The 19545-nt window shown below is 46.2% G+C and overlaps 1 protein-coding gene across 1 annotated transcript in view; it reads right to left on the reverse strand.

Annotated features, from left to right (window-relative positions):
* Positions 1–19545, reverse strand: part of LOC144139044 (uncharacterized) — a 67699-nt gene that overhangs the window by 11014 nt on the left and 37140 nt on the right. The window contains exons 2-6 of the mRNA XM_077671534.1: positions 9645–9728; positions 9417–9481; positions 9159–9197; positions 7728–7763; positions 1303–1402 (exon numbers count right to left, since the gene is read on the reverse strand). Of these exons, the coding sequence (XP_077527660.1) occupies positions 1303–1402; positions 7728–7763; positions 9159–9197; positions 9417–9481; positions 9645–9728 (324 nt within the window). The remainder of the gene's footprint in view (positions 1–1302; positions 1403–7727; positions 7764–9158; positions 9198–9416; positions 9482–9644; positions 9729–19545) is intronic.

The following is a 19545-nucleotide window of genomic DNA, read 5'->3' on the forward strand; positions in this document are numbered from 1 at the left end:
CTCAAGAAACACCCGAAATACTGTGCTGTTGTTTTCGCTGAGGAGATCAATGGTTGTTCCGGTGAGCTACCCCAACAGATCAGAAAAACACAAACTCCGTGTAGTGCTTACATACACCTGTTAATTGCAGAACCCTTGTACAACAGAAGACAGCTGCCGAATACTTGTCAATGCGTAAATGTGGGCTAGTTGGTTCCAACTATGAAACATGGTTGAGTAGCGCGGTAAGGACAGGACAAACTTTTGTCCCTACTTGTGTGCTTTGTGTGGTCCCTACTTTTGTCCCGTCCTTACCGCGCTACTTAACCATGTTTCACAGCTGCCGAATGGTAGCCAGAAGCTGCCACAGTGAACCCTCGGATAACGCTCACGGCAGCACTATCTTAGATGCTCCACTTACCTGGCACTGTGTCAACGATGTTTTAGTATCAACCCAATATCTACGTGAGGACATTCACCCTCTATCACAAAAGTGTAAATGAAGCAAAATCTATGACACCGAGCCTGTAAGTTGCAGCCCTAGCCGACTCGATCCGAATAAAATTACATCTGCAGGAGGTATACGTCGCTGAAGCAGCCTGCGAGTGTCAAGCCATTGTTCACGCCTCCATTGTGAGTCATCCTCGGTCTCCCGTAACTGATATTTTAGAGGCCATCTACCTGCGGTGCAACACCCAATCTGAATAACGCGTGCCGTCATCCAGACGCGAAGCGCGCCCATAAAGCTGCACCAGACGAAATGGAGATGGCAAAAGCGGGCCATTGTAGGACAGGGTAGGCTTACAGCCTGTCAAAGAACCTAATTACCTCATCAGCCTATGGCATTGCTGCGACGCTTTTTTGCGGCAACACTTACCTTACTAAAACAAAGTAAGAAAAGCAACGAAGAGATCACACCATGCAGTTGAGGAGAGAAGTATCCTGTAAGCAATTACGCTTTATTATTTAAACTAATTTTTTCGAGCTTGTGTTCTATCGCATCTATAAAAATAAGTTTCTCGGAAGCCAGTGCAGAATTATGCATGCAGGATACCTTAGTTCATTTTATGTTACACAAGTTTCCATTCCTTTTTGTATTCTCTTTTCATTCTTCTGCATCATTGCTTTTTAACACATATACCGGCTTGCCAGATAAACCAATTTGTACTGCACCCATACGAACTTGTGATTTGGTTCCCGCCAAGTTCTTTTGCCAGTACGCCTTCCACCATAACAAACCTTAAGTTAGTGCAACGAAAAACCTCGTTTCGACCTGGTTAAGTTTCACTAATGGTATGTTCCATATTGAATACAATTACTCACCCTGGGGTGAAAACGGGTCCAGGACAAAGGTGATGCCGTTCCTGAATTTGTCTATGAGGATAGACACGAAGGCTGGCATCATCTCGGAGTTAATTAGGCACTGCAACAAAACAAAACGCGAATAGTTTAGCCACATTGTTCACGCATGCGGTTTCCCTTCTTTCAATTAACATGATTTTGTAGGAACTGTCCAAATAAACACAGCATGACGCAATCCAGCGTGCATAGTTTTGATATCGTACACCGCAATGATAAAGCAACGTACCATGGCGGAGGCTTGCCGCTTCTGTGTGCACAAAAACAAAATATGTGCGCGAAGAATACGACTGCACGAGCACTAATGTTTTATCGCAACAGAAAGTCATAAAGCCTTAAGAAACCGCAAAACACATTCCAACCACGTGCCCGTTGCTTCAAAATTTTTGTTAATTTAGAAAGCTTTCACAGCCCCGAGCGTGTTTTTCTAACAATGCTTGCAGATTCTTGAAGACCGCGGTTCGAAAAGTTAAGACGTTCTATCAAACTCACCCTTACTCAATTTCGGGCAGTGGAATCATTGTTGATATATCACCAAACAAGCTTACCGTGTTGCCCTGATGTTCCCATCTTTCTGGCCGTGTGTTTTTTTTACACTTTTTTTCTATTCCCCGCATACCAACATGAGCCAGCGCATGCCATAATGTGAGAATATTGTCTGAATAACGTCTGAATAATTATTGTTACGTATAGCAATAACCTGTTTAAAATGCTGTTAGCATGATTACACAGGACATGCTCCGACGCAATATAAATAAAGTTTACCACTACAATCCCCTTACTTATTACTGAACTATGCTTTGTGTGTGCCCGATGATGTCGGCGGAACTCTTAAGGTTGCGCAAGACTGGTACTCCAAAGTGAAAAAAAAAAACGTTTCTAGGGCCCATTCCGAATCTGGTTCGTAAAGGTTTTCAAGCTGTTGTTTTACCGACTGCGCTACGTGGTCAGGATTTTCGGGAAAAAATGCGTTGGAAGGGATGTTTGGGACTGTGTAGAATGCAAGCATAGGAAGCGCTGGATGATAGGGCTCGAGCGCGTAATTTCAAACCGCCTTTAACAAACGAGCGTGCCGCCGTTACGGACAGCGTCGTCCCTAGGTAATTTAAAGGGACACTGAAGTGATATGTAAACATTGCGGGATTACTTGCGCAAATTGTAGTCCGCAGTCCCCAGTCCATGTTACGACCACTCTGGGCGCGTTTACGCGATTTTATTTAGTAGAAAAAGTAATTCAAAAATGCTGTCCTCCTCTCTTTACGCTCGCCCATTTTCTGCGGCGTTATCGTGTGACGTCGCGAGGAGCCGAGCTCGCAATTGGCTGCGCTACTGCACGGCTCCCCGGCCTTCAGACAGAGTCAGTTGGCCCAGCGTTTCGTCCGCCGGCCGCCGACGGGTCGTCGCAATTCGTTCGCTCAGTTGAAACGAAGCCAGGACACGTTTGTGAATGGAAGAATGAGCCTTTCTTTACTTGGTTAGTTTGTACACTGTATCTAGCTCCAAGTCAAGGTCGCTTCACACAAGCGCTGCACAAGCGCACATGCGACGCTTCGCTGACTGGTACGCCAGTAGGAAAATATAAGGCCTCTTGAAGGCGGGAGAAGAGTCAGCGAAGTCAATATAGGTACTAAGGAAATAATATCAACTGATATTTTTAGCGTACAGCGTAAAAATAGTGTGCGGGAAGCACTTTTTTGCGCTGGGCGAACAAGCACAGCGGTCAGCAGCACGACTACGCATCTGCGAACGCTTTTCCGTCTAGGAAATGCAATTGCTAGACGTGAGCTATTGTGGAAACTCGGGGGACGCTTAATGAACGAGCGCAATACAACAAATAGTCACCTAAGCTGCTTGAAATGCCAAAACTAAATAAAAATGTAAACTTCTTGTACAATATATACCTTATATTAGCAAGGTCGGCGGAGCCCGTCCCGTGGCCGAGTGGTTTGGGCGCCAGGTATGTCACCGCAAGTGTTTTGCAAGTCACGAGTTCGAATCCCCGCGGGTACGTGCTTTTTTTTTGTAAGTTAACTTTTTCGTTTTCCGCCGATGTATTCTACGTTGAGTTCACCTTTTTTTTTGGACCGCAACGTTCATGGCTCCACGAACTAGTTCACAGAACGCGCAGGCTGGCACTGGCGCGCTAGCGAGTTCTCGTTGGCGTGCTGTTGCCATAAGCACCGACTGCTTGCGGGCAGTGGGCACAGGCCAGAATGAACAGACCCTTGGCCTGGTGCGAACACGCTTTTTACGGTACAGGCATGAGTGAGGCAAGCTCCAAATATGGGGGGAAAAGCGCATGACATTTGGGCGTCTGCGGGTACGCGGAGGGCGTCCATGCACTGCGTAGGCCTCGGCTAGTGAATGCTACGATTCCAAGCCGTCCTGGGAGGCTTATCTTTATGCATTTTTACAGCTGACAACATGGCAGAAGCGCGGTACGATGATTACTGAGTTATTGAGAATGCCCATCCAACAACGCCACCGGTTATGTTTTACAGAACCGAAACCAAAACCGAAACTTATTTGGTTGCTCACCTTGGGCATCGTCCAATCACGGTGCCCGCTCCTCCCAACGTCACAGCTTTAGTTGGTGCGGCCGCCGCAAACCGCGCATGGTAGTTTTTCTTCTTTCGCGCTTTGTAAAATAATTACCGATTTGTCAACCGGATAAACGATGAAAAGTGTGCTAATTGGAGCCAGTCTACGCAGTGCAAGCAAAAACGGGAGCTGGACAAATTCACTTCAGTGTCCCTTTGATGCATGTTGCTGTATACCTATCCTTCCGTCACATGGAGGACAAGCGCGTAATTCGAAATCCTTCGGTACAAATGGGCGTGACACGAGGACTATAGAATCCTCAGTGTCAAGGACGCCGCACTTCAAGCCTTAACAGGCTTGTGTTCTACATCGATTAATGGCCATTTGTAATAAAAGAGAGCCAGAAACGGTAAAAAAGGGGGTACGAAAGGTCGGAAGTGGGGATCGGCGGCCTGCTAAGGGCTGACTGGTCACCACAAAGAAATTTTGTTCTGGTCAGAATGGAATACATTAAGGAATGCAAACAAAACGCAAAAAAGCGTGGCGCGGCCATCGCAACCGCACGAGATCATCTTCAAGAGCAATTCTATCCCAACCAGCACAAGACCATACCAAATTAAGAATTAGAGGTGCTTGTAACGAAAATGATAGCAACGCGCTCGGACCGCTTACACAGAGGAGTTGGTCGTGCTTGCCCTGCGCTGCGTTATGATGCACCGCATAGGCAAAGATGACGACGGCAAACCGTTAGAATGAAGAAACTTCTGTATTTCCCATTTTCGACATGGTAACTATTTATTTACTAGGATGATACAGAGCCCGTTGGTTGCTCTGTGCAGCTGCAGAACCCCATCACCCATGACAGCTGCATAACCAGGACTGCCAAAACCTCCCACACTTCCCACCACCAAAGATACGGTGGCCCAGAGGGCCTCCGCGACCTGTTGGGCCCTGGTCGCGGAGGCTCTCTGGGCCACCGCCACCCCCTCCCACTCACCTAGCCGTAAATAAAATGGTTCTCTCTCTCTCTCTCTCTCTCTCTCTCTCTCTCTCTCTCTCTCTCTCTCTCTCTCTCTCTCTCTCTCTCTCTCTCTCTCTCTCTCTCTCTCTCTCTCTCTCTCTCTCTCTCTCTCTATCTATCTATCTATCTATCTATCTATCTATCTATCTATCTATCTATCTATCTCTCGCATCCTCTTCGATTTCTCCCTCATCCGTGTTCGTTGCGGCCACCGTGTGCAACCGCATGCGGCTGCGCACGTCATCCAGGCCTGAGAGCTGCTGCACTGCTCGTAGCGCTAGACAGGCCCTTGCCAGGATTCAGCCACCCGACTAAGAAATTAAATTCTCGAATGAGACCTTTGCATAGGCGAAACATTTTCGATCAAATAAATCTAGAAAGATCTATACTTGACAAGATTGTTCCAAAAAAATAATATTAGGTATATTTGAGGAATAAAGTCATTAGCTAACTAATGTTCGCACTCTTTTATAGATAAAAGCAGATGTGTGCTGGTTTTTTGTTAGAAAATAAAAAATACGGGATGAAAACAAAAAGCTTTTTAACCACGACGAATAAACAAGAGTGCCATCCGTAACTTGCGCTCGGGGCTCGAGCGCTAAGTCCCATCAGTCCGGACAGACGGCGCAGCATTTCGAATGTGGCAAAAGTGATATCTGCAATCCTCGAAATGTTAGACCGAGACAGAAAGGCAACAGCGTGAGAGGTTGGCGGATTAGACAGGAGAGGCAGTTACGTGGCAGGGCGGGTGAAGACCATCGTCTTTCGACGATGTCGCCAGTCGCGCCATGAGATTCTAATAAAATTCCGCAACGCCTGTGCTTCCAGAGGACACTTAGCAAGTAGGTATATCACGCTAACTACCACTCTGGTTCAAAAGATGAGTTGGGCCTGGACTTCGAGAGAACGACTCCCGGTCGAGGAGCTAATAAGGCCTTGGGAGCTTCCAGCGCTCGTTAATGGGTAGCGCTCGTGGGTAATGATGGTTGGTGTGACGTCAAAACTGAATAAGTAGTCAGTTGTTGCAATCATCCAATTACCTTACAGAAGTTGATTATTTATAGGTTGGACGTAAGTGATTACATGCGGTTCGGAGTGAACTTGGAAGAAACTATTGATGCAATATAAGGCTTAACTGAATAACCACGAGCCGTTACACCAACATAGCCAGACAATAAATTCCTATAAAAAAATTTAGCTCTATGAATGAAAATGTGCAAACTTATGGGGACACCAGTTAAAAAAAACACCCGCATTTCCCCGAAGGGCAGCATGGGGAAGTGCGAATGCACGGGTGATGCTATGAGGGGGAGTTATGTTGAACTGTGTTGGCATTCGCCCGTTAGTTGCATTTAACACCCCCGCGTGATCAAGTGGGGATTCACACACCCCGTTAGTCGTTCTCTGGAAATCTTGGTGAATTAAAGTGTATGTTCGAGGAGATCACACACACACCACGACCGGGTCCGAGGGCTTTACGCGCCTGGCCACACTCTCCATCGCCGCGTCCACGTATTCGACGACGTCGTCGCGCGAGATGTTTGGCGCGAGGTAGAGGGTGACGACCACGATTCCGTCGCCCGAGTACGCGTCGGTGTAGACGGCACTGTACGGCGACTCGTCCCTGACCGGCGAGGTGGACACGGCGTGCGACACGAGGTTCGCGTAGACGTGACCGACGAGGTAGACGCCGCAGTACTCGCCCCGACTTCCGCTCCTGGCGAAGCAGCAGTCGTCGATGGGGAAGTGGGAATGCACGGGTGATGCGAAAGAATTCTTCTTGGCCAATCGCCCTAAGTGGGTATGTACTAAAGAAATTAGGAACTCTTCTTGGCCAATCGCCCTAAGTGGGTATGTGGTGCGGACGGACGGACGGCGGTGGACGCGTGATTCAGGGTCGCTTAAGAAGTGCATTCGCACTTAAAAAGTTGATTCTGAGGTTCGACGGCCCGAAACTACACCGGCGATGAAGCGTGACGTACTGGGGGGCTCCGGATTAACTTCGGCGACCTTGGTATCTTCAACGTGCGCCTAAATCTGTAGCTCACGGGTGTTTCCACTTTTCGACTCCACCAGGACAGCGAATGACGCTACCGAGGCTCGAACCCGCGTCCTTGGGCTCAGCAGAAGAATGCCTTAGACACTTAGCCATCGCAGCGGGTGGTTAAAAAATACATTATTGCCCTTCTAAGCCCCTGCAGTGCCTACACTCACGAGTTTGCTTATCGCAATAGAAGTACCACGCCACATAATAACGGCATTATCGTAATATACTTACCCCAAATATTGCATTTTGCCTAAAGTTTTGTTCATATCCTTCGCGAAAATCTTTATTTGCCCAAGAAATGCATTGCTTTATTGTGACACGACTCCACGCCAATTTGAAATTTCTTCTGTAATTACCGAAGGCAAACTAGAAAGGTTCAAATTGCCTTGACCGCTGTTTTTACCTAAAATTACAGCACTATGCAAATAGGCCAAGAAATATGTCAAACACACAGCAAGGCCGTACTGTAGACTAAGGCGTCCTAGCTGCTTTTCTATTCCTATGTCGTTCGTATTTCCTTGTTCCGTTTTAAGGTTAAGACTCTAGGACATGGCTAATCTAACAGGCACTTTTTCCTATTTGCACTTGTTTTTTTTTCATCTTTTTATTTGCAACTCATTTTGTCATTTGCGTAATGAGAGCCACTGTGAACTTTCTTCCAAGTTATTGGATCGTATTAGTTGTAGTTATAGTGAAAATTCTTCACCACAACCTAACTGTTGTTTGTTTGGAAGCTGTGCTTGACCTTATCGTCATTTCCTATTTGCAGTAAATACTCACTTTTGCTAGTTTGCGTGCTGGGCTTTCCTCTTCTTCCTGCAGAATGTATCAGAGTATGTAATATTCCACGTACAAATTCCAACCACAAACCATTTATTATCTCTTTGGTGTTGAGAGATGCAAATCAGCTATTTAGCTTAGTTTGTTGGCTGTCACTAACATCCTATTACAAAGTCCTCTACAGGGAAAAGGAACTGCTTATATGTTGCGCAGAAAATCAAGCGCTGCGGAACACGATGCACGACGGTAAACATGGGTCTTAAAACAAAACGTTCAGTACACAGCTCAGTATGAAATACCTAACCTCCTTCGCCGCATTGTTAACATTATATTCTGATAGGCCATAGGTGAACGATGCAGCACGGTGCCATGACCCACCACCGATAACGACGAGGGAATGGCTGCATGTAGGCTCGTGGACGCTTCTGGCCAATCCTCCTCGTGGGTACGTGCCAAAAACATTAACGGCATCACCATCATCTTCATCTTATGACCGTCTTGTGCGTAATGTAAACAGATCGATCATCGTTCTTAACTATGGCTCGCCTGATCCGTTCTGCCGGCACGTAGCAATTAGTTAAAAATCACAAAAAGGCGGGGACTTGCGTACGCCGGAACAAGCGTATCCTTAATTTTTTTGCTTATCACTCAATTTCGTTGGTTTCCATTAGTTTCTATGATACTCCAACACAAAATATAACGTCTGGCAGCTGTCACCCTGCTTTTTTAGTACCGAAGCCCTTTAGTGGCTCCGGCTGTTGGCGTCTCATGTCATCGTCGTAACCGTCGTCTCATGTAGTCACGGTACTAAAACACCGGGACACTTTCACGCCTCGCGCAAAACCGTAACGCGTACTCAAAAAACAGCGCTGGAACGCCTCGCGCTGGAACCCTTCATAAAACACTCGTTCACGTCTCACGCTGGAGCGCTTCGTGCTTCAAAGACACGAGACTTTAACAGCAAAGCTGTATACCTCTACCCCCAACGGTGTCATCTCCGTTGGCAAAAACACCATGGCGCGAAGAATACACTTCAACACTGCATGCTTCGCCCCTTCTCAGGTTTTTTGTACTTGGTTTGTTTTTAGGCCAACAATCACTTCTCATTTGGTATTATTCATTCCTGCCAAAACCAGTCTTTTCTGGCAATCCTATGAATTTTGTTCACTTGCGAATGTCAGGACTGGCTTATCCTTGATTCTTTTGCTTATCACTACCTTGTCTTTGTTTCCATTGGTATATATGATACTCCAACACAAAATTTAAAATCCCGCAGCTTTCACTCTGCTTTTTTTATTCCTACCCAATAACTAATACACCGATATGGGCAGTTTCTATGGCGACTTCTTGACAATTTGGGCATTTCGATAATGTCGTGCAAATTATTCACAAAAACACTAAGATACAGTGAATGTTTCAGAAATAACTTACCTTATCGGAAGTGCAGACGTCCCAAGTACCGTGCAGACACTGAAATTTTATTGCATCAGAAACATATATTAAAGATTTGAATTTTGCTATTTGCTTTTTCCAGGGAGCTAGTGAAAGTGTGTTTTTTTTTTTTATAAAATTTACCTAAACAATTTTTACGCCTGAAATTACAGGCCTAGAGTAGGTCTCTAATTGTGCCATAAAGATAGTTCTGCTAAAACAATAGAATGAATGTGAAGTGAGTAGAACGTCGATTACCTTGCTTAGTTTCAGGACATCTGGAAACGGTACCGTAGTACATTTCACCTGGCTGTCGGAGATGCCTGATGTAGGGAGAAATAAATACCCCGACTAGGTTAAGGTGCCGCCCCTTTCTAGCAGAATTTCGGATCACAGGCTTCTTAAACAAAAAGCTAGTTTTGCTGATAGCGCCACTGTCATAACATAAAAAATGAAATCGTTATCAGAAAGAGTAAATTTGCTTACATTGAGCAGTGCAGAACTCCGATAACAGAAATGCAACTATCACAGCGTACGCTCCAGTAGCTGCCATAGCCCTCATGTAAGACTCTGCAATAGAATGTACAATACCTTCCTTTGAATTGTAAGGGACGAATCCTACACACTTGTTTCGCATAATTTGTGGTGGCTTTGTACGTACACTGAGCCGCCAAAAAAGTGTGCTCGGCACGCCTCTTTTGCCGACCTTCTATCGGCAAAACACATAACAACGCGAATGGGGAACGAAGACTTAGAAGACGCACGCGACAGCGCCAGTGCTGTGTGCCTTCTAAGTCTTCGCTCACCCTTCGCGTTGCTATGTTTCGAGTAGTCGAGTACCAACTTTCTTCACAACATATTCTTCTGCAGCCTTATGGCTTTATGCCACCTCGAATAAAAGAGATGTGAACGTGTGAAAGCTCTTGAGTGGGCTCAAATGCATCTGGTCGTAAACAAAGGCAGCCCCAAGCCAAGAGTCTCTTTACAGCATTTGGCAGAGGATGTAAAAAGTCCCACGCCAGCCGGGGCATTTGGAATTGCTCTCGAGTCGATGCATATGCAGGTAGACGTTGTATGTATAGCCTTTGCGAAGGCATTCGACAAGGTACCGCATCATAAACGGCTCTACAAATTGCGAAGGCTAGGAATTAGTGAGGGTATTGTTTCGTGGATCGAGGAGTATTTACTAAATCGTTTACAAAGAGTCAAAATTGTGACAAGCGTATCAGAAAAATGCGAAGTTCTTTCTGGAGTGCCTCAAGGCTCTGTTTTAGGACCGTTATTGTTCCTACTGTACATAAATGATATTCCTGCCATTGTCAACGCACCTGTTAAGATGAAACTTTTCGTGGACGATTGTTTGATTTATTCTCGTGTACTATGCCCCAACGATCAGACTGGACTGAACAATTGCCTGCAAGCATTAAATTTTTGGTGTCAACGGTGGGGCATGGAAATCAATTATAACAAAACAACATATACGCATATAACAAAAGAGCGGGATATTCTAAGATTTTAATATAATATAGGGGAATATGCCTTGACCGAGGTACAGAACTTCCGGTACTTAGGGGTGACAGTGGCGCATAATCTCGATTGGCGCATTCATGTGCCTAATACCTACTCCAAAGCATACCAAAAGCTCTGATTTCTTAGGCGGAAGCTACCAAACGCTACTCAAGAAATTAAGTTAGTTGCCTACAATACTTTCATATGGCCTGTTTTAGAATATGCAAATGTTGTATGGAGCCCACACCAAAAGGATTTAAACTAGAAGGTAGAAAAAATAAAACGAATCGCAGCGCGTTTTATATGTTCTAGGTATCACTGCGCAGACTCAGTTACAGATATGTTTCAGCAGTGCGGGTTAGAACTTCTGGAAAGCAGAAGAACAAAGCAACTGCAGAAATTTATTTTCCAGATATTCTATGGAGCATTAAAACTAGATAAGCAATACTATGTGAAAGCACCTCCAAAATATGGTTCCCACAGAAATCACAGCAGAGCGATTCGAACTGTTAATATGCACACTGACGTGTATCGGTATTCTTTTTCCAGATGTCATTGAAATATAGAATAAACTATCAAACGATGTTGTGGAGTGCTCAGGTGTACAACAATTTGAATTAGCTATAGATATGTTTTTTAGAACTAGTGCGTCATCCCAAATCTGTTCATGACTGTGCGCTATTACAGTATTTTGGATCACCGTTTGGTTCCCTTGCCGTATTTCGTTCCCTTGTTTTGTTTCCTTGCAGTATTTTAATGTGTTTTGTTCATGACTGTGTGGTATTACAGTGTTTGTTCCATCCCTGTAACGACCCTCACTAGAGGGTCAACAGTATTACCGAATACATAAATAAATATTTAGTGCCACTGAATATTGCTAACATACAATTGCCATACCTACCACAAATCACCAGATTCTTTCCCTACTGTGAAGTGGTATTGCATGTGGGCTCTGTTTGAAACCCAAAAAGCAGAAGAGGAAATTTTAATATCGTTATCCACAAGAGGAAATTGAACAAATACAGTTGGACTACTGATGAGGAGTGAGTGAAACACTTTATTAAGGACGAGAGGCCATGAGGCCCTGACATGACCTCTCGTCCTTAATAAAGTGTTTCACTCACTCCTCATCAGTAGTCTAACTGTATTTGTTCAATTTCCTGGTGTGGCTAACGGTATTAAAATTTTCTCTCCTACTTTTTCCATTTCAAACAGAGCCCACATGGAATACCACTTCATAAGGGGTTTGGTATTTAATTATGGCACGTTAAAGTCGGGGCAGTTGATTTGCAGGTTATGAAAAACATCAACCTCGGGGCGCAGAAATGTAAGTATTGCCACGGGACATAAGTCGACACTGCTGCACAGCGCCATGACCCAATACAGACGACGACGAAGTAACTGGTACTTTGCGCAGAAAGAGAAAGAGAAAGCTTTAAACCTTGCGCAGATGCTCTCATAGCCGCCTGTAGATAATGTAAATAGATCGCTCATCATTCTTCACCATGATTCATCTCATTATTTTTGCCGCCACGTAACAATTATAAAAGTACTGAAACGAAATTTAGAAGCTGATATAGGCTATCAGGTGACTCGTGGGTAAAGGCGTATGTTTCAGCAAGTTTCAGAGAATAGAAATGATTCTAATGTATTTTATACTGACCGTAACCTTGACTCGAGAGAGACGTGGAAATCTGTGACATCTCCGTCACCGTGATGACATACCGATACAATCTAAACAGACCACGTTGCAAGGCTGTCGTTACGTATACTGTGAACTTTTTACATGCCCCGCTTACCTCTGCACTGCTGTTGAAACATGTTTCTTCTTCCCGTTTCTCTAACTGCTGGCCAAGCATATTCGTCTATGCAAAACCTCTGCTAACTGTTACGCAGCGTGATGCAACCCACCAACCCCAGTGTTTGATAGTACAGAAAATATTCGGCGACTTTCCGTCTTCGAGGGATTTTACAAATATTCGTCGTAGCATGATTTTAGAAGCAAACCCTGCAGCACTTCTTTCAGCTTTTTGTCTGAAATGCTCTCAGAACGTAGTCAACAACACATCCATTACATAGGATAGGGAGTCACTGGAAGATTCACGCTGTGCCCGACTTGCGCCGTGCGTGAGACTGTAAATCACCTATTGCGCGTCTGCCCTCGATTCGCTTCTCCGCGAAAAACTGGTACGTGCTCCATGCCACGTGTACGCCATGGAAGCAGGCTCGAACTCCCGCCACCTCGCTCTTGCCCTGATCCTTAGCCGCCTCACACGCGGGGCTAACTAAAGTCCGGCTTAAACCACAAGCGAGACACCCTCATCGCGTACCAGACAGCACTGACCTGCCAGATTTCACCTACACGCGGAAATCGCTCCAACTGGTGCTACACAACACCCTCTACTGCCTCCCCGAAGCATAAAAATCTGGTATGTCAACTGGCGGGCCTGTCAAGCAACCCTAGCGGCCATACGGCCCCAGAGGATTAGGCCGCCACATACCTGCCCCCAATCACCCCAATAACGCAACCCCCCCCCCCTTTTTTTCCCGTATCCAGACCAATCTCAATGTGGCACCCACTCTACACCACGTCCACAACGTGTGCAACATCGGCCGATGCAAAGCCAGAATACAACAACTCCAACGTAGCACTCTTCGGAACCTAGCTCCTGCGATCCCGACATCGCCCAACATAATGGAAACATTGCAAAGACGTTGGAATTAGAAAAGGTGGGAGACAGGCCACCTGCGAGATAGTTGAGGCTTTTCACATCGCGAGAAACAGCACATGTATTAGCAAGCCCTCTGTCAGACTGGCTGATAAATTAGTTGACAGTTTGGCCAGTGCCGTTTCAATATGTGCGCGCACGTGCCGCTTTTGTTATATCTTGTGGGTGATTGTGCTTGCCAGTGTGCGCAAAGGAATACACACCCTGTGAATTGTAATTTTCATGCGTATATACGTTTTTCCGGTAGATTAAAATTTCAATGACCACTTCATTTTTTTCTGTCTGTCATCTTTGCGCTGTTTCCATTACAATCAGTACCAACTTTCCCAACTGACAGTCCTTCGGCATTGCTCGAACTCCACCCTCCCCGCTCGACCCTCGCAGTCACCGACTCAGAAGGCACCATTCTCAACTGAGCCCCCCACCTTAATATCTCTTAATCCGCGGTTGGAGCCACCGTCATTGGCCCCTTCGGCATGCACTGACACGACCACCCCACCCCAAACTACTATCTCTGATTCCGAACAAGGTGGCCTACACTGCATGCCGGGAAGAGTACCCACTGTGGCGCTCGAGATCCTCCAAGCCATCGTTGACCCAGACCTATCCCCAACTACCATCCTATGGACAACGAGACATGTTTCATTCAATGGGAACAAAGTAGAGCACGCTTGAGACTGTGAGCGTCACCTCCAAGTATTACCACATTACTTCAGGGCACGGCGGCTCGGCTTCTAAAGCGCTCACTCTCAATCTTCTTCTCCTTCTGCTTCAGCGACACCTCATCGCACTACCGTCACGCTCCACCCCTCCACTTTATCAAACCCTGTTTGCTGAAGAATTCCGAATCTGGTGCGGTCTACAAGCCAGTTTATGTTATAGCCTCCACTCCCTTTCCCACATCTCCCCTTCACGCTTACTGTATCACTCTTGGACTGTCAGACCTCTGCGACCTCTGCCCACCTCGTCTCACTGCACACTCAACACTTGGCTCCTTTCCCATTGCCTACGCCAAAGGAGCGGGAACACGTGTTAACAAGCTCCGACCTGCTGCACCAGCAACGCAGCCTGATATTGGCAGATTGAATTAGATGAACCGGACCGCTAGAAGACTGCCTTCATCACACCAGGTGGGTTGTACGAGTTTGAAGTGCTACCCTTCCGCCTTTGCTATGTTCCTGCTACCTTTCAACGAACAATGGACACTGTTCTCTCGGCCCTCAAATGGTGCTAGTGTTTTGTCTATCTAGATGACGTAGCAATCTTTTCCAAAACATCCGATGAACATCTAGAACGCATTCACGAAGTGTTTGATGCAACACGGGTTGCTGGTCTGTCTCTCAAGAAAAACTGAAATTTCAGTTCGGAAAACTGAAATTTCTTGGACATTTCGTAATCCATGAAGACTTTAGCCCCGACCCCGAGAAGACGGCTGCCGTGAGCTCTTTCGGACACCAACGGCAAACGGGCCGTGCGTCGATTCCTTTGTCTCTGCGCCTACTATCGACGTTTTGTGGCCACTTTTTTCAAGATTGCGGAGCCCTTGACCCGTTGAATAGAGACGAGGTACCTTACGTTTCGGGACAGAAGCAGTGCCAGGCTTTTTGAGAAGCTCTAGAAGCACTCGGAGTCTACCCATATACTAAAGCCCATCGACGAGGATGCTGAGACGGAACTGCACACGGACGCAAGCAATGTTCGTCTTGGCGCCGTCTTAGTACAGTGGCAAGATGCAGTCGAGCAAGTAATCGCGTACGGAAGCCGTACTCATTCCCGAGCTGAGAGCAACTACTCATAGAGAGAGAAAGAGCGCTTGGCTGTAATATTGGTGGTTACAAGTTCGGACGCTACTTATACGGCCGGATATTCTACGTCGTGCGCAAACATCACTGTTTTTGCTGGCTGGAAAGTCTCCGAGACCCTTCGTGTCGCCTTGTTTGGCGGTGTTACGAGCTTTTAGAGTTTGATGTCGTCTATAAATCCGGAAATCGGCACAACGACGCCGATTGTTTGCCCCCAGCTGCCCTTGAGCGGAATCGTGTTGAGTTGTCCTGCCACAGGCGGTTGCAAGTTGAGCGTCCACCGTGGCTGTGGAAGGCACCATGTGCATTCGTGTGCCTTGGTAGCGCCGGGCACCTACCGGTAAAATAGGTACAAGCGACTCCCTGGCCTGGCGCTCGGCCCTTGTGTGGGACTACAACGCTTGGGACATTCACCCGGCTTTCACGGGAAATCGCCCCTATGGAAAGGGGCGGCTGCAAAAATGCAGGAACTTTTTTTTTGCAGGCGTTCCTGGAACTCCCCTTCGCTACCACCTGCTGTCCACACCGCACAGTGTACAAGCTCTGGTGGATGTTGGGAGGAGACGAGTCACAAAAGACTGAACAGCATCAAACTATTTCACTGGCCGCGCAAAGTAGGCTTTACTCCACGGGTTCGCTGAGCCTAAGCAAGGCGGTGCCCAGAAAATCGTTATATTTCTACTTAAAGGGGCCATGCCGACAGAACACAAGTTTGGTTCATTCGGAAGATCGCCTCGTTAAAATCGTACTGATACCCCTTTCAATGCACACTTCGCTCAGATAAGCTAATAATTACCAAAAAAAGGGAATGGCCATGAGACCCACTAGCTGATTTTCCGCAACAGAACCTATGATGTCGTATATTCCTAGCTGTGCGAATGGATAAGGCCGGTAAAAGCAAACGAGAATTAGGCAGGGCTTGCAAGCTTGTTTAACGAGCGATTTGCGCTTAAATATACTGCATATTCATCTTACAGCAGTACGAACGGTGAGGTAAACAATGAAAGTTACGAAAATACACGTAAACGTAGGAGAACCGATGCCCACTGCTGTTGGTACTGGGCGCACTGTGCATTTTGTAGCTGCACAGCATCCCGCCGCTTTGGAGTTGTCTTACACGACACTGGCCAATTGGAGTAAGCGACGCTGTCTTACGTGACCCCGTTTGTCGAGCATACCCTATGTTTTTACGAAACGATTACTTTCTACCGTAACGAAAACAAGCCAGCAGCAAATACGGACAAAAACAAAGCAACGGCGGACAACGGCGGTCGCGGTAGCGCCATCTGGGAGGACTGACCGTGAACGAGGCGGCAGAGACTAATGACGCACTGGAAGTTCGTTTGCATACCCGCGCTCATGACATCATGGCAGACGTCACGAAAACACAAGATTTCACGGGAGAATGAAAATTTTAACCTTTGATACGGCATCGTTTGCTACCGGACAAGCGCTGGGGCACTCTAAAAAGCACGAAATCTATCGAATAAAACAAACTTGTATTTTGTCTGCATGACCCCTTTAAAGGAACATTACCATATCAATCATTACTCATTGACGGGAGAGGCGGATGAACGACTAGTAATTTTATTCTGCCTACATCTACAACCGTATCAAAATACTCCATCCGGAGTAAACATATTTAGGTACGACCCCTACGAAGAATGTAAATTCCGACCTTTCTCCTGAGCGCAGCACCGCCCGCAAACAATACCACGAACGCTTATTTTGCAATCACTCTGACGTGTCCTACACCGATGCGGCGAGCTACGTTGGCAAAAAAAAAACGATGGTTGCAGTGAAAACATTTAAAAACCATATAATTGCATGCGCATCCATCCGGACGACCTCCCCTCGAGACGCCGAGGAAATCGCCATTGCCTTAGACGTCATCCAGTGCTCCAGCAAAGTCGTCATCACTGACTCTCAAGCAGCTTGACGCAGTTTTCTTTCACGGAGGGAGGCAGCAACGACCCTACGGGTGCTTCAACACTACCGTCAATCGCATCCAGTGGCGATCGTTTGGGCACCTTCCCGTGCCTCTGTAACGGGCAACAACTTCGGCCACCAACAGTTACCATCGCATCCAGTGGCGATCGTTTGGACACCTTCCCGTGCCTCTGTAACGGGCAACAACTTCTGCCACCAACAGTTTCTGTGCCCCAGACATATCGCATATCCTTGCGGATGCGGAACTTGCACAATGTCCGCTTAGCTTAGAGAGTAGTGTGCATGACATTATGGGAGATAATTGAACGGCGGAAAACATGCAAATCTTTTCCACTGATCACGCATATTATGAATGAAAGAGCCCGGCAGCAGCAGTTATTTTGGGAAACACGTCAACTACGGCATGCCTTGTGGGCATTAAAAACGTTTTCGTCCAACTAAACATGCAAAAAAACAAATTCGTTTGCTGAAGAATGGAAAATAGATGTTTTAAACCAGAAAGCTATGCAGGGGTGTTTTGCTCTGATCGTGTCAACGCTGTCGATTTGTTATTACGGCCTTGGCATGGAAGCGAAAGGCGGCTGATTGTCGAAGTGCGGTGATGAATTCGAAGAAGCCTTCCTGATAATTCGTGCAAAATTCTACCGAAAGTAGCACCAATACCAAAGGCACATATAGTGAGCGCAGTGTGTAAATATTAGAGTGGGAACCGAACAAGTCTGATTAAGCTGCACGTCGAGCTATTCACAGCACCTGTTCTTCCTTCAATTTCAGTTTTACTGTAATTGCAAAAACAGTCTCTATGCGACAACAATCATTCCACTAATATGAACGCCGCTTTTACATTTGCTCGAGGTTCTTTCGCCATTTAAATCCCTTTCAATGCTGAAAACGCTCCCGGTGAATATCGCTATAATAATGTTACGCCCAGAACATTTAAGATTGCAGAAAAAACCACAGCTTCAATGTTCCCCAGTTACATCCCACTAAGTTCATCAACTCCGTACCACTTGCGACTTTTCACTTATTTTATTGAATAGCACGGTTGTGTCTGCCGTGAGTACGCGAACATGCAGCACCGTATTTCCGAAAGGCGGCCAAGAGGCCAGAATTGATATCCCCTCAAATTCATGCCAGTTTATCTCTAACTCGCCTCAACCTCACGTTTTATGCTGCTATCAAGACTGACAATTAAGCTTATTTCATCAGAGAGATCAATTAGACCTTATTTTGTCTCTAACCTCACCAGTTGCACTGTTGGTCTAGTTGGTTGGGGATATTAGGTACTCGAGTACAACTAACGGAAGTTGTCCTTCGCCTCATCACCGTTGCGGGCTGTTTACCCGTGCAGAGCAAGTAGTGCGTTACTGCGAGTATTTTAAATGTGACAAGAGTTCTTTCTGTGATTTTTCAAACTTAATCATCGTGTAAGCTAATGCAGCTACCACGAACAAACCAGGTGGGAAAAGGGAAACTATGTCAAGCAGTACGGGAAGATCAAAATGCGCGCGCGAGTTGTTGCCATACGTCCGCCGCTTCAGCGGAGTGGTATACTACGGCCGCATTGCTGTTTTTTTGCTTCTAACCGAGTGTACTTCTGATTCGAAGAAGAAGAAAGTTACAGCGCTTGACCAGTCGTCTAAATTCTCTTCCTTCCCCTTTCCGTTGTAACTACTCAACGTAACGTCAAGTATTCAACTCCATTCTCTTCTGTTGTGTGGCCACAAAAGCGAATCTACTAGTTCCTGCCGTACATTCCTGCTGAAATTGTTTCCAACAGGCCACGGTGGTTGAGTGGCTAAGGTGTTGCGCTGCTGAACCGCAGGTCACAGGTTTGATTTTTGAAGCAAAAATAATATGAAGCAAAAATAAAAGCGCTAATGGCTACCAGAGGTCCCCGTAGGTCGGAGGTTTTGATACATTGTATATTAACTCATGCTTCTCGCGTACGGCAGCAAAAATAAAAAATGGGGGGCTATAAGCTAAATAGCACCGATGGGTGCCGATTAGCTCGTTATACCTTTTCTTTAATTTGGCGTGTAAAATAAAACAATGACAATTCACTGCGCGATAGCGTTATTTTGTGTTCCTTAACCATTGAGCAAGAAACATCAGTTTAAAACATCCTAGCCCAAAGCCAAACATTTACCAAGCAGAACATTCCGCTGCAGCTTCAGGCACACGGCGCGATACGTTTCAGAGCAGTCCAGGCTGCATGGTATTTATTGGTTTTTATTGAGCCTGTCTACATATTTTAGCTTCATAAACAATGCTTCGAAGAACAGGCCAGGTCTCAGAAACATCATTATTTTCTACGCAACAAAACGTTCGGGACAGGCCCTTCAACGAAACAAACGTAGGTATAAAAACAGATACTTGCCAACTGATAGCGACAGT

This window comes from Haemaphysalis longicornis, unplaced genomic scaffold (genome assembly GCF_048455015.1).
Source record: "Haemaphysalis longicornis isolate Haplotype H1 unplaced genomic scaffold, Haemaphysalis longicornis Haplotype H1 scaffold_5, whole genome shotgun sequence".
Taxonomy (NCBI): domain Eukaryota; kingdom Metazoa; phylum Arthropoda; class Arachnida; order Ixodida; family Ixodidae; genus Haemaphysalis; species Haemaphysalis longicornis.